Here is a 14,373-nt window from a genome sequence, read left to right on the forward strand (position 1 = left end):
TTATGAACATCAAACAGCCATCAAGTCTTGGTCACTACATGTAGTTACTGATTGTGTCCACTAGAGGGAACTATTTACTACTATTTCTAATAATAAAAGTAATATGCAAATGATACATGTATTTTTTTGTTCTATTATTTTTAAATGTGTTTTAACGTCTTAACCCGAGGATAACTTTCTGACTTAAGCACTGCTGAATTTTTTTGGCCGCATCTCACTGCCTTCTAAAGTGAGAGTAACTGCTCTTAAGTGAACCTTGAGTTTAAAACTTTATCACACGAGAAATTTGAATGTTTACGAGAGAAAAATAACCATTTAAAGACCTCTGCAGTTAGTGTGAAAGATGCTGTGTATAGAAATAGATTATCAATGAAATGATCAATCATACAAGTTGCACATGTGATTTAGGAGGAAAGATCTTTGTTGTATGGCTGCACCTGAATATATACATTGTGTTTTAGTCTATAAAATAGTAAAAAAAATTAAATCCATGTAAAAATGTATAGAGTCCATGCTGAAATCTTCAGACTGCTTCCTTTTCTGACCAACAGCCCAAAACCTAAATATGTGATTTACAATATAAACCACAGAAAAACACAAATACTCACGTTGAGGAAGCCAGAGGCAAAGAATGTTTCATATTGTGTTCTTGAAAAAAGCCCACAAAATGGCTGCAGATGAATCTTCTGTCAAAATCAACTGTTTCAGCTCTACTTCTGCAACATAAGTATTTCTCAAGGGGCCATTTAGAGTTCAACATTTTTTCCTTTTAGAAAAACAAAACAAAACGACAATCACAAAAGACGAGAAGAACTTGCTTGTTGCGTAAGTTGCCGTGGTTTCACCACAGCAGCTCTTTTATTAGCAAAATCATGGAGATTAGTCCACTAACGTCCCCATCCAATGGAAACGGAGAGTTGGGGTCTGTGGGGCGGGGAGGGAATATGTAACTTGAAACCATCACAGATCCTAATCAATAACAGTGCACTTGTACCCAGCCAGCTGTCGGTCTGTCTGTCTGTCTGTCTGTCTGTCTGTTGATGCACTGAACGCAGATCTATTACGTAGGTCCTACTGTCTGCTACAAGGCCACCATTGGCATCCTCTTTTCAAAGCTTCTCTTTCCTTCATGATTCAATCAGGAATGTTTGCAGTAGCGCACCGACAACGTGCGCCAGTTAATTTGAGAGGAGCTTCTTTTTTGGTCGCTTAGAAAAATAAAAACTTTGAAAGAGGATGACAAGTAGAGGAATAAAGTCCCTTTTGTTTTATATTGTGTATACACCAATCCATCCACGCGCACACACACACACACACACACGCACGCACACAGGCACGCGCACACGCACAGGCATTTGGCCTCAATCAAAACAAAGCACTCGCTCATCGCACGCATGCAAACCACCTATCGGAGAGAGTTTCCTCACAGCTCTCACAGTATGTCAGCGTCAGAGTGAGTTGGTCTACAGAGTGACTTGGTCTTTCTTGGTTTGTACAAAGAGGCAAAAATGATGCAACAATGAAAACAGCCAGAAAAATAAGATAGTATGGACTCAGGGGACTTGGGCAGAGTTGATGGTCGCATCTACATAAACCTAAGTCAACAAAAAGGAAAACACTGCAACTAAGGCATGCAAGGCACGAGCAACTACAAACATAAGACAAAACGTGTTCTCTCATGGACAAAAAAAAAAAAAAAAAGAAAAGCAAAGGCCCCCCCTTTTTATATAAAAATTAAAAATAATGATAAGAAGGTAAAACAAGCACATTTTAAAAACCGTGAAAAATCCCTGGCCATAGACAGTTGTACAAATATTTTACACAAAATGTTTTCTCTACACACCGTCTTTAAAACTTTTAGAGATGAACATAAGTTAATAAGAGGTTAAAAGTGACATTCTCCATGAAGTTTCCTCCACTTGAATAAAGTCACCCAGTAAGCCGGCCAGCAGGCTGCCTGAACACAAACAAGAAGAAGAGACAAAACGATTAGAGGAGAGAAACGAAACATGGCGCCCAGCTCGTCGCTGAAGCAGTAAACGTTACCTTTAGAAAAGGCCGCAGTCCTTCAGGTTGTTCTTGATGATGACGTCGGTGACGGCATCGAACACAAACTGCACGTTCTTGGTGTCGGTGGCACAGGTGAAGTGGGTGTAGATCTCCTTGGTGTCCTTTCTCTTGTTCAGGTCCTCAAACTGGCACTGAATGTAAGCGGCTGCCTCCTCGTAGGTGTTAGAACCTAAAAAAGGGCAAAGGAGACATTACATTACATTACATTTCATTTAGCTGACGCTTTTATCCAAAGCGACTTGCAATAAGTGCATTTCAACCATGAGGGTACAAAACCCAGAACAACAGGAATCAAGAAAATACAATTTCTTCAAGACAGATTTGTTGTTCGATCTTTTCATCGTAAAACGGGACAAAATAAAAACGTTTTACTGTCAAACTAAATACTTAAAATGTAGATGACTTATAGGCCGAAATGTCTGATAAGACACCAATTATCTGTACGTTAATAAGTCGTTTTATGATAATAAATGTTTTGAATATACATCAAGTATCACAAAACACCACATTTTGTTGAAAAGAGTGATTTAGTACCGTGGTTTCATAAAGTTTGGGGGACTCACAAGAAACCGATTAAAAAGCAGGGTCAAAAATCAAAGCAGCAGGTGTCTTAGATATGCTGACTCACCCCACCTGCTACATGCCCGCTTCTCCTAAACACGACACTTCTATTTCAAGCGCACTTCTATTTTCAAAACTGTATATCGTCTCTCTGGGGAGGATACCTTCACAACCACAGAAGAAACCATACAGCTGTTTTCTTGGACTGGATTTTTACCGCTCACGACGAGTCAACTTGACTTTAAAATGGTTGGACTGAAGAGAGACTTAACACACCCTGTAAATACAGTCTCTGCTGACCTCTAGTGGCCGAGTTCCTCACCCTGCTGCCATGAGTAACACTTGCACTGCAAGACCTCAAAGTCCTCCGTCTAACCAGCTGAATTAATGGACACGCCCCACGTCTGAGCTGATCTGGCTTCAAACTTTCAACCTCAGGAGAGCAGCTGATTTCAGCCTGATGTTAATGTACCTTTAAATTCTGTTCTAGTTTAACAAATACATTGTTAAAATGTTGAATATATTATTGGGGCAACGTGTTCCAACTTGTTTTCGTCTAACCTGGCTGCAGAATATTTATTTCGAAATGGATTGACAAAACATTGCGAAACTTCGTGTGTGTTTGGACCATCACGACACGGATACATCTACGAGTTATTGGTGAACCTGACAAGGACATATTGTTTAAACAGCCCACACAGTTCAAGAGCAGAGCAGAGAGGAGGCTGAAACAATATGCGTGTCAGCCGCAGAGACCTACACACCTTCAAGAGGCCACAAAAGGAGGATTGAATCTCTTAAACTGGAGGACTAAATGTGAGCAAGTATGTTCTGAAGTCTAAATGTAAACATTTCTAAAAAAAACATTTTGTGTGTACAATTTTTAAGTGCTAAAAGGATTATTCAATTTATTGTGACAGCGTGAATTCATTTGTAGAAAATGATGTTATTCTGGGCGCCTCTAGAAAATGACTTTTATCATCTTGTTTGAACATTTCTAAAACCTTTTAAGACCGCGACTTAAACTGGATGAATGAAGACATCTTTAAAGGAGGTCCTACTACATTCATTTCCAGGTTTTTTATTTTTCTTCTGGGACTCCACTAAAGTAACTTTCCATGATTCCCCAGTTCAAAATTAAAATCCTTGTTGATGTTATACTGGCAGCCATTCATCGTATTTTCTGTCTGAAACAAGCCATTAAATCCAAATAGTCAAATATCAGTCGAATAGTTCCCAGCAAATAGGAGATCATTTCTTTGCTTGAAATGCATATCTGTAGTCCAAACATTTACCAAGAAGACTGTGATCTGTTGGTTTGGAATATGTTCACTTAATGAGCATGTTGTGATATGATTATTAGCGACAGACTGAGCGTGATGATGCGTGACGAGTCGACGTTAACTCATTGCGCATCATGTGTTCACAGCAGACTGAAGCATCAGCTTTTTTTTCTCAAAGGAATACTTTTACATACGTTTACCTCATTATTTGAAACTTAGGCCACGTTTCATATAAACATCCATCATTGTGTCATTACATACTTGCACAGTATATGACAGAAAATACTGAAAAATAGGTCCCCCTTAAGATCAAAGGATGTGTAGACAGCCTTATAAATTGGGTCACTGCTGTCCCCCCCCCAAGAACTCCCAACGTACTTGGCCGGACCTTAATGGCTTATTTGCACCGGCGGCATACAAAGTACAGTATTTGCATGTACAGAACACCTGCTCTGCATACAGGTGTTTGCGTACGTGACTCTCTCTCTCTCTCACCTGCGTATTCTGGGTAGCAGATCGTAAGAGGGCTCTTTTTGATCTTCTCCTCGAACAGGTCTTTCTTGTTGAGGAAGAGGATGATGGAGGTGTCTGTGAACCACTTGTTGTTGCAGATGGAGTCGAACAGCTTCATGCTCTCGTGCATTCGATTCTGAGTGAGAGGAGAGACGCACAATGTTAACCGCCCCGAGAGGCGGCGGCGGGTAGAGCATGTGGAGGTCAGCCGGGTCTTACCATCTCCTCGTCCTCAGCCAGCACGAGGTCGTAGTCACTCAGAGCCACGCAGAAGATGATGGCGGTGACTCCCTCAAAACAATGGATCCACTTCTTCCTCTCTGATCTCTGGCCACCTACATCAAACATTCTGGGATCAGAAAAACACTCTGGTAAATAACTGGAACACACGAACCAACCCATCTTCCACTCAAACATGTGGCCGTCCTGCTGACGTCTTTTTCGGCAGGTGCTGGGAGTAGTCAAAACCTTTCAGGAAAAAGAAAAAGTCAGCTTATCGATTAATGTGTATTTAAAGAAACGGGGAGAGCTGGGTCGACCTCCATCAAGCTTGCCACCCCTTTATTTGTCAGCATTTTTCATGAATGTGGCTAATTAGCATATGTAAGAGAGTGCTGGGGTCAAATTACATTATATTTTTTGTCTAATATGATGCTCCCTGAGCCAAACTAGGTGATTATAGAGCCATAAATTTGTGCTGTGACTTGGACACGCGACACACTACATGCTGGTCACTGGGTGTGTTTCACACGTGCTACTACCAGTAACAAGAATGTCAACAGTGATGTAGATAAGTTGCAGTGTGGGTTGTCTATACTTTATATTATTATACCTTGTGTGCAGAAGGAATACATTCAGCTCCAATTGGTCAAAATCACTGACGCATTGTGCAAGTTGTAGAATGATGAGAGAGAAGGTCAAAAACAATTCTGACATTCTAGGCAATGGTCGTCTTCAACTATCATACAGTACATGACATAAAACGATGAATTGTCGTGCCTGAAGGTCATTTTCTGTCCCAGTGCCCTACATCTTTCTGGTCACACTATTCTCTTTGTTTTTCTTGTTTCTTTTTTTTGTTTGTTTATTCAGATAGTGCAGTTTAGATAAACAGGAAATGCTGGGAAAGAGAGCTCAGGAATGACATCCAGGAATCAAATCAGAATTTTCAACCGGCCCAAACAGCCGCGACCGACAACACCACCAGACATATTTGGATCAGTGAAGGCCGGGTGACGGAGGAGAACAGAGCACCACCGGGCTTTGTGTAACCAGGGTTCAGTCACCGGTGGTTTTTATACTCACTTGAAGTGCAGGTCCTTGAAAGTGAAGTGTGTTTCCACAATACCAGTAGTTTTGACTCTGGTCCTCAACACATCCTGTTGGGTGGGAACGTAAGCGCCGTGGGATATCCTGTCCAGGTCATTCAGGTAACTGTAGGAAGAGAAAAATCAACAACAAAGAGAGCGATTGACTACAGATTAAAAACAATTAGGTGAACAATGACAGCTATTCTGCCAAGTACAGTCCCGTGCTAGTTACTGCATGTGTGCCAGTACTCACTATGCTGCAGAGTCGTTGAGCTGGTACTCTCGGGAGCGGCTGAAGCAGGCTTGAACTCCGCCGTCCTTCCACAGCCGCTGGATGACCCCGGCCAGTTCACCGGTCATGAAGCCCTCTTCTGCTGAACCCGCCAGGACAAAGAGCTGCCGGGCGTCGTCCTAACGAGACAAACCAGTTGAATAACGGGCAACTTTTTCCAAGCGTGTGCCTTTTCCAGCCACGAGTTCATTAACAGGAAGAATGTGAAGGTGAAGAAGGTTTGTGGGGCATGTATTGCCAAAGGAAACAAAAGATTTATGGAGTATTGTTTTGCACATTTGTAGTTTCATTTGAAAAATGTAATTAGACTTTGGTGTAACTGTATTAATCCCAAAGGAGTGTATGAAGGGATGTCATTGTTTATGAAATTATACCAGCATCCCTGTTTGAACAAATAAAGTGTTTCAGTCATTTTAGCCACGATACTTTGTAAAAAAAAAAAATTCTATTTTAAAAGCACCACACTGCCGGAGGGTCAGTGGAAAACGTACCAATCTGCAGGAGCACAAAATGAGTAAAGAGAGGCTTTGGGTTTAAAAGTAGTCACGATGACAAAGCCAGGCTAGTCACGCTGACACAATGACTAACTCTTTTGTTATGGTAGAAAAAAAGAAAAAGATTTCCAAATAAAACAGGACTCTTGTTTTAAATGAAACACTCATGCCTGCACTCACATATTTGCAGCATCTGATAATGATACACAACACTTGAGCTAAAACGGTAAACCGACGAGCACAAAGTGTCAGAAAATCAAGAATAACAGAAATGTTTCGGCCAAAAATTGACAGTCAGCATTTTTGTCCATAAAGAGTACTTTTAAACAGACTGTTTCAACTAAAAGGACACATGGACGCTCCTCATTACAGTGAGCTTTAATAAATCGACTGATATCAAATACAGACGAGTTTTATCTGACCGGTTGCAGAAAGAGGGAACACGAAGAAAACTGTTGAGCAGAAAATGGTAGCAGCCGTTGTCCTTACGGCACTGAGCTATAAACAAGAAGAAGAGTGAAAACGCCAGGTTTCACTCACTGCTCTGGCTGGATCAGCGAAGTCAATCTTGAGGCGTCCCATGGCTCTGATGATGGCGATAATGGACTGGATGGTGTTGCTGTAGACCACGGCCTTGTACTGCTTACACTCCTCCTCTGAGTAGCCCGCTTCATGGATGATCCTGGCACACAAAGACAGGACATGAGCGGGAGCTTCTTCTTTTTTTTACCACAGATTTGTTTCTTAAACTGATTAGTTTAAGTTTGGTGGTAACCGAGTTTAGTCAAACAAAGGGAGGTGTCGGCCCAACTTTGCTTTGGAGTACAAAGTGGATTAAATATAAACATAGATTATAATTTAATCATTTGTTCAAATGTTGATCATTTGTTAGATAATTATTTTAACATGGGTTTTTACTTTATTTATGCAAGAGATTGAGGGTAATATCAAAATCTGCAACAACTGTTTTCGGCCACAGAGTGGTGCAGAGTACATCGCGTAGTGACTTTTTACAGCATCTTCCACTTCCTCACGTCCATCAGCTGCTTGTAACTGTGAAACATGTCATTGTAAGAAGACATTATAACTGCTTTAAAATCTTTGGATTTATTTTTTTTTGAACCAATTTATTTTGAAATGTGATTGTTTAATTGAGTCAATTTGTATAAAAATGTTCTGTACTTATTTATTGCTCCAATATCAAAGCTTTTAGTGACATATGAGAGAAGAAAATAGGATTGTGTCCCATACAGTCCCTATTGACTACATGGTGCACTATAAACAGATCAGCCGCAGCATTAAAACCATCTGTTCCTATTTTGTAGGGGCGCCTCATGCTGCCAAAACAGCTTTGAACCGTCGAGGTGTCGACTCCACAAGACCTCTGAAGGTCTCCCGTGGCATCAAGCACCAAGACATAAGCAGCAGATCATTTAAGTCTTATAAATTGTGAGGTTTGGCTTCTATGAATCTGATTTGTTGTTCCAGCATATCCCACAGATCTTTGATCGGATTGACGTCTGAGGAATTTGGATGTCAAGTCAACACCGTGAACTCTTTGTCATGTTCCTCAAACCATTTCTGGGTAATTTCTTCAGCATGGCGTGGAGCATTACCCTGTTGAAAGAGGCTGTTGCCGTCAAGAAATACCATTTCCATGACGCAATGTACAACTATGTGGAAATAGGTGGCACGTGTCAAAGTAACATCCAAATGGTCCAGAGCATCACTCTGCCTCCACCGGCTTGCCTTCTTCCCATCGTGCATCCTGCTGCCATGTCTTGCCCAGGTAAACGACGCACACACACCTGGTCGTCCGCATGTTGTAAAAGAAAACGTGATTCCTCAGACCTAGCCACGTTCCTCCACAATGCAGTTCTGATGCTCGCATGCCTGTGGTGGGTGCTATCGGTGATGGACCGGGTCAGCATGGGAACTCTGACCCGTCTGCAGCAGACTGTGCTGCAATAGCTCCTCTGTGGGATTGGGCCACATGAGCCACCCTTCGATCCCCATGTGCGTCAATGAGCCTTGGTTGCTCATGACCGGTTGTCCTTCTTTGGACCACTTTCGGTAGGTACTTACCACTGCATACTGGGAACCTGCAAGACCTGCAGTTTTGAGGATGCTCCGACTCTTGTCGTCTTGACTTCACAATTTGTCAGTCACTTAAGATTCGTACGGCTGCAGATCTTTCCTGCTTCCAACACATCAAACTGCCTGATATATATACCACCCTTTGACAGGTGCCATTGTTATGAGATAATAGTTATTCATCTCAACAGTCAGTGGTTTCAATGTTTGTTTTCTACCATTAGTCCATAAAATGTACGCTGCTTTTCTGCAAAAAAATTTCAACAATACATCGCTTTGTGCCAGTGACAAGACGAAATGATAATCGTAAAGAAAAAGATCTGAGATCTCAATTTACTGCTCAATAGAGCTTACCTGCTGAATGTCCATCATGAAGACAGTGAATGATTGAACAAAAGAATTATCATCATCATCATCACGATGATGATCAGTGACTAAACTTTGTCTCCCCTGTTAAACATTAATAATCAGCCACAGCTGTGTCAGGTGATCTGGTGCATCTAAAGTGTATCATTTGCTCTACATGCCGTCTGGTGAAAGTCAAAGAGCCTAAAACAACGTGGACGTTTTTCAGCCGTGCTTGACATGTTGTTCAACGTTATCAATCATTCAGACTTACTTCATCTGTTTAACAATTGTACTTTTCCCAGACTCCCCGGCACCTGAAACAGAACAGACAGGACAGAAAATGTTATGACAGGTGATGCAGTGATATTAAAAACTACAAATTAAAATTCCAGACAAGTGAGCGTCACAGTACAAAAAAAAAACATCCCACATAATTATTACATTAATTGTGCACAAGTGTGAAATAAACACACTACATCCATAATTTTATTCCAGTTGTTTTTACACATTCTGTTAAATGAAGGGTTTTCTCAGACATAAAGCTTCATTTGTTTCAGAATACTTCAAGATTATCTCTTCCAAATAGACATTAAAAAAAAAAAAAATCTAGCCAACTTAAACATGCGGTGTATCAGCAGCCACATTATAGTAAGTATCTAAGGCCTGGTTGAGTCGGGTCACAGTGCAATTGGATTAATCAACTGGATCCTCCCGTCAATGGGATTATACACAGCTTAAAACTCCCTGGGTTAGAAACTCGTGCTGTATCAAGATGGATGGACTCAGAGCTGTCGGATGCATCTCAAATGGGACCAGAGTGCAATGCTATATGAGGGCAGCGTGATGCCATTATAGCTGAACGGTATCAAAATAAAAGATTATATATATAGATATATAGATATATATTGATATAGATATATATCTATATAAAAAACTGAGTTTGGTACACTAACTTGCATAGTGTTCTCCAGCTCCCTCTGAGATCCAGGCGAGCTGAGCACACAACATTTTAATTACCTTACCTCTGCAGGGACTTTCAGCTCCCCGGTGAGCAGCACTGTTACCCAATTCATAGTCCCATATGATAAACAGCCAGACACCACAGAGCTAAGATTACTGAAAACATCACTTCAATTGAATTTGTAAACACAAGGCGAAACTGAAGCGCTTAATAGGAGCCAGCCAATTAACGCAATCACCAAAAAGCTAAAATGTTTAATGTTTGCCAGTGAGCTGAGGTGTATGATGGGGCTACACTGGCTAAACCGGAGAAAACATAGTCCCCCATATAAAATGCAGACATCTCTGCAGCACACAGTAAACAGTGTACCTGCATCTCTTCAGTGCCGCCTCTGCTGCCACAGTTTGATAAAACCGCTGCTACACAAGAAGAAAAATCAGTCTGCATCATGTGTATTTGTGCGGTACGCAAACGGTCTACACTTGAAGCAGTCCTCCCACTCAATACCGTCGCTGCAAGATCATGTTATTGGCTGATTACTGCATTATTGCAAACATCCCCCTGCGGGAAGCCCGACAGAGCGGCAAACTGCAGTGAGCACATAACGTAAAGCTGCATGGCGCTCCGTCTCCCTCCAAAACACTCAACACACACTGTAACGGACATCCAGCATCACAAATGTGGATGTGAAACACATCTATGTTTAAATATACTTGGCAAGATGATCATCATCATCATCATCATCAGATGATAAATCCACAAACCAATCTCACACATCTCATGCAGGTGCTTGTGGGAATCGTGACGGGGAAGAAAAAAAAGACACAACCATGAAAATTCAAATCAGGTCTTTTCTCAAATGACACGCAGAGAGATGAAGTGCCCGCCGCAGCTGAACGATGCACAGCGTCTCTAAAGTCGCTGACATGAAGTGGTGGCACAGACGCGCAGACCTGCCTGAGCAGAGATTAACCGAAAGATGTAGAAGACGGTTGCATTTTCAAAACGCACTGCATGGCTCGGACGGGCAAACATTTAGCATGCATTAGCTGCTTCTGTTTTGTGTGTGTGTGTGTGTGTGTGTGTGTGTGTGTGTGTAGTTGCCACAGATGCATATTGCTGTCAGCCAGGCTACATAGGTTGCTATGCAACCTCTACCCCGTCTCTCCATGCCGAGACAGCCAACAGCGGTCATTAGATAAGCAGTTACAGGAAAAGCAGCGGAGAAGGTGTGACAGCTTTGCTTGAAACGATAAAAGCATCCCAAGGAAACATGACGTAATGCATTTTAACAGGAAGTAAATCTGAATGTCATGTATATTTAGAGTCTTATTATACGAGTAGAAAGCTGCATTTCAATAATCTTAAAAAGACTGTATTGTTTTGTTTTTTTTGAGTAATAAAATATTCTGCATTTATTTGCATGCTTGGCCACCACATTCAAATGACCAGACTAATGGTTTTTTCCACTCACACGCCCCATAAAGCTAACCGAACTTTATACCCAACTTTATATCGAAATCGAGTAGAAAAATCAAAATGAGTCAAAACACATGACAAAAACAAATTACATTGGTAAAAGAGTAAACAATAAGACACCAGGGTTTTCAGGAGGGTTTTTTTTGGAGGGCTATGGTGCTGTGGACTGAAAACGATGCATTTTCCTGTAATTCTGGACGATTATCTTTTATAATATCCATATAAAAACACCCTGTCTGCCATAAAAACAAATAATTAACAAACATCGGCGAAACAAAGTTTATAGTGAAGCTATTGTGTTTTATGAAAAGCGCCCGTGTTGCACTCAAGTGTTATAATGGTAGGGAAAACCATTATATATATATATATATATATATATATATACACATACTGTGTGTAACTTTCCTTGCAGGTCTGGAGATGATTATGACTCGTTTAGCAGCATATTTGGTATAAACCCAACATACAATAACTCCTATTTTTAAATGTTCATGAATTGGGAGGAAAAAAAACGCTGTGTTTACTAATTTCGTCCAGACTGCGCGTATAATCGTCCGGCCTGAAGTAGGTGAAAGTTACTGCTTATTTAAATGTGTACAACGACCGGGAAAACCCGAAGACGGCAAGCCGAATTAATCTAAATCGTATCGCAAATACAATCTGACACACCAACAACAGTGTACAGATATACAGATATGTCAGACGGGCAGAAATGTTAAAAGTAAGGAAATCCGACGTGAAGCTCTGCTGGCTAATTAACCCACGCTAGCGCCGAGGGTGCTAACTGAGCTAAGCGGCTAATTACCCCGTTAAATTAGCTTACCGACTTAGCGGCGGGTAAAACCCGTCTGAGACCGGAGGAGCGAAAACCAAAAGGACTCAGAGCTGATAACTAAAGCCAGTTTATTAACCGAGCTGACTTTAATCGCAGATGAGGAAGCGAGAGAAAAAAAAAAAAAAGAGCACCAGTAGCTTCAAACTTTTCAGCTAACTGCACCACCAACACCACCAACACCACCCTTCAGATCACCAAAAAAAAAAAAAAAAAAAAAAAAAAAAAATGTCTCCGATTCCGCTTCTCGGGTTGTTTCATGTGCGACCGGATTTGATTACTTGGTGTAACACGTGTTTGTTTGAAAGCCGTAACAGACCGGTGAGGTCTTCGGTAAATAGACCCCCGTCTCTCCCCCCTCTTCCTCACCGAGCAGCAGCAGCTTGACCTCCCGGGACGCCTTCTCTCCGTCGTCCCGCAGGTTCCTGTCTATCATCTTGCTCCGCTCCTGGGCCGCCTTGTCGTCCGTGCTCAGAGTACATCCCATCTTCTTCTTCTTCTTCTTCTTCTTCTCTCCTCACCGCCCAATAAATAAAAAATAAAACGCAGACTAAATCACGACTTTAACTACGGGGCGCAGCGACATGCAAAAAAAGACTACCCGAGCTTTAGCATCCAGTAGGAGGAGGAGGAAGGAGGAGGTGGCGAGGAGGAGGAGGGAGGAGGAGGAGTGAGGAAGAGGAGGAGGCAGTCTGTCTCTCCCGACGCTTCTCGGATTCAAACACGCCCCTGGCCTCGCGCTCGAGCTTCCGATTTCACAACCGAGACGTCGTGAATATTAGTTTTACCGCAACGCGTGGCTTTCTCTCGATGTTTCGCCTCTGCTGCCGACGAGCCGAGCGGGTTGTTTAAGAGTCATTCACGGGAAAAGAGCAGGAACCCCGAGCGAAGCGGCGAGCATCTGCGACTGAACAACAACAACAACAACAAAAAATGCTTCGCTTCCTGTCCTTTTTCCGCATACCTGTGAACTGCGCATGCGTGGCAGAGCGACGAGCTTCTTTAAAAAAAAAAAAAAAAAAAAAAAAAAAATGTAAGCTTCTTGTAGGAAGTGGTCACTGTGGGGAAAAAAAAAAAACACGCTACGTCAGGCAACAAACAACAACAACAACAAAATCAAACATTTGAGACACAGTGCAAATTATAAGCTTTGAATTTTTTTAAAAAAATTTTTTTACTTTGCATCTGCAACATTTTGATTTAGCAAATTAAACATATGAATAATTCACTACTGTTGTTTATAATAGGGTTGTAAATTAGGATTATGTTTATTTAATAATCTGTCAATTAATTTCTCGATTAATTGATTCTTTGTTTGGTCTTTAAAATGTCAGAAAATGTGGACAAGTGTTTCCCACAGCCCGAGGTGCAGCCTAAAATGTCCGCAACCAAAAGATGTTCAGTTTATTATCAAGGACTGAAAGAAATAGAATACATTCACATTTCAGAAGCTTGATTCAGAGAAATTCAGCTTTTTTTTCATGAAAAAAAAAAGTATTATCAAAAAAGTTGGCATTTAATTATCTGTCACTCAACTAATCAGTTAATTGATTAGCTCTAGTATATACATTTTATTCTGCATTTGACCTAGTATTTCATGTTTTACTTACAAGCTAATAGTTTAAATATTTTAGTCAAAGTATCGATTGATTAATCCTCATAAATGTTACTTAATTTTGATTTGATAAGAAAAAATGTAATCAATACCTACAAAGTTAAAGTTTAATTAGTAGCATGAGCGACAATGTTTACAAATTTGTCACGTCAAAATACCGATTATGTCAAAATATAATATTCTGCTTAGTATTACATAATTTAGATTTTTAAAACATTGTCTTCACATCTCTTAATTCTTGTGTTGGGAGCTAAAAGTTTGACTTAACATCTCAGAATTTTGTTTTACTGTCTCATAGTTCTGATGCAATTGGATGCAATTAGACCAACATGTTGATTTACAATCTAATTTTGATTTTTGAAATGAAATTTTGACCTATTGTCATAATTCTTTACCATCCATGGCTGTTGTTATTTTTACTCTAACTAATATTTGATCTCTTATTTTTGGAAATGGATTCATTTTCATTGTGGATGGACCCGTTCTGTTTTTTTCCATGACACGCTTCTAAAAATAACAGC

General features: G+C 40.8%; 1 protein-coding gene across 1 annotated transcript; it reads right to left on the reverse strand.

Moving 5' to 3' along the window:
- Window positions 1–818: 818 nt before the first annotated feature.
- Window positions 819–13,203, reverse strand: LOC138205880 (guanine nucleotide-binding protein G(i) subunit alpha-1). The gene is made up of 9 exons (XM_069162227.1): window positions 12,607–13,203; window positions 9,237–9,279; window positions 7,064–7,205; window positions 5,991–6,148; window positions 5,733–5,861; window positions 4,647–4,776; window positions 4,410–4,563; window positions 2,047–2,239; window positions 819–1,957 (listed from the first exon to the last, which is right to left on the reverse strand). Exons 1-8 carry the CDS (start codon window positions 12,722–12,724, stop codon window positions 2,049–2,051), a joined length of 1,065 nt encoding a protein of 354 aa, XP_069018328.1. The 5' UTR covers window positions 12,725–13,203; the 3' UTR covers window positions 819–1,957; window positions 2,047–2,048.
- Between the last annotated feature and the right edge of the window lie 1,170 nt (window positions 13,204–14,373).

The sequence above is a fragment of the Embiotoca jacksoni genome, unplaced genomic scaffold, assembly GCF_022577435.1.
Source record: "Embiotoca jacksoni isolate LCO1_2020_lvr unplaced genomic scaffold, fEmbJac1.0.p SCAF_3, whole genome shotgun sequence".
In the NCBI taxonomy this organism is placed as follows: Eukaryota; Metazoa; Chordata; class Actinopteri; family Embiotocidae; genus Embiotoca; species Embiotoca jacksoni.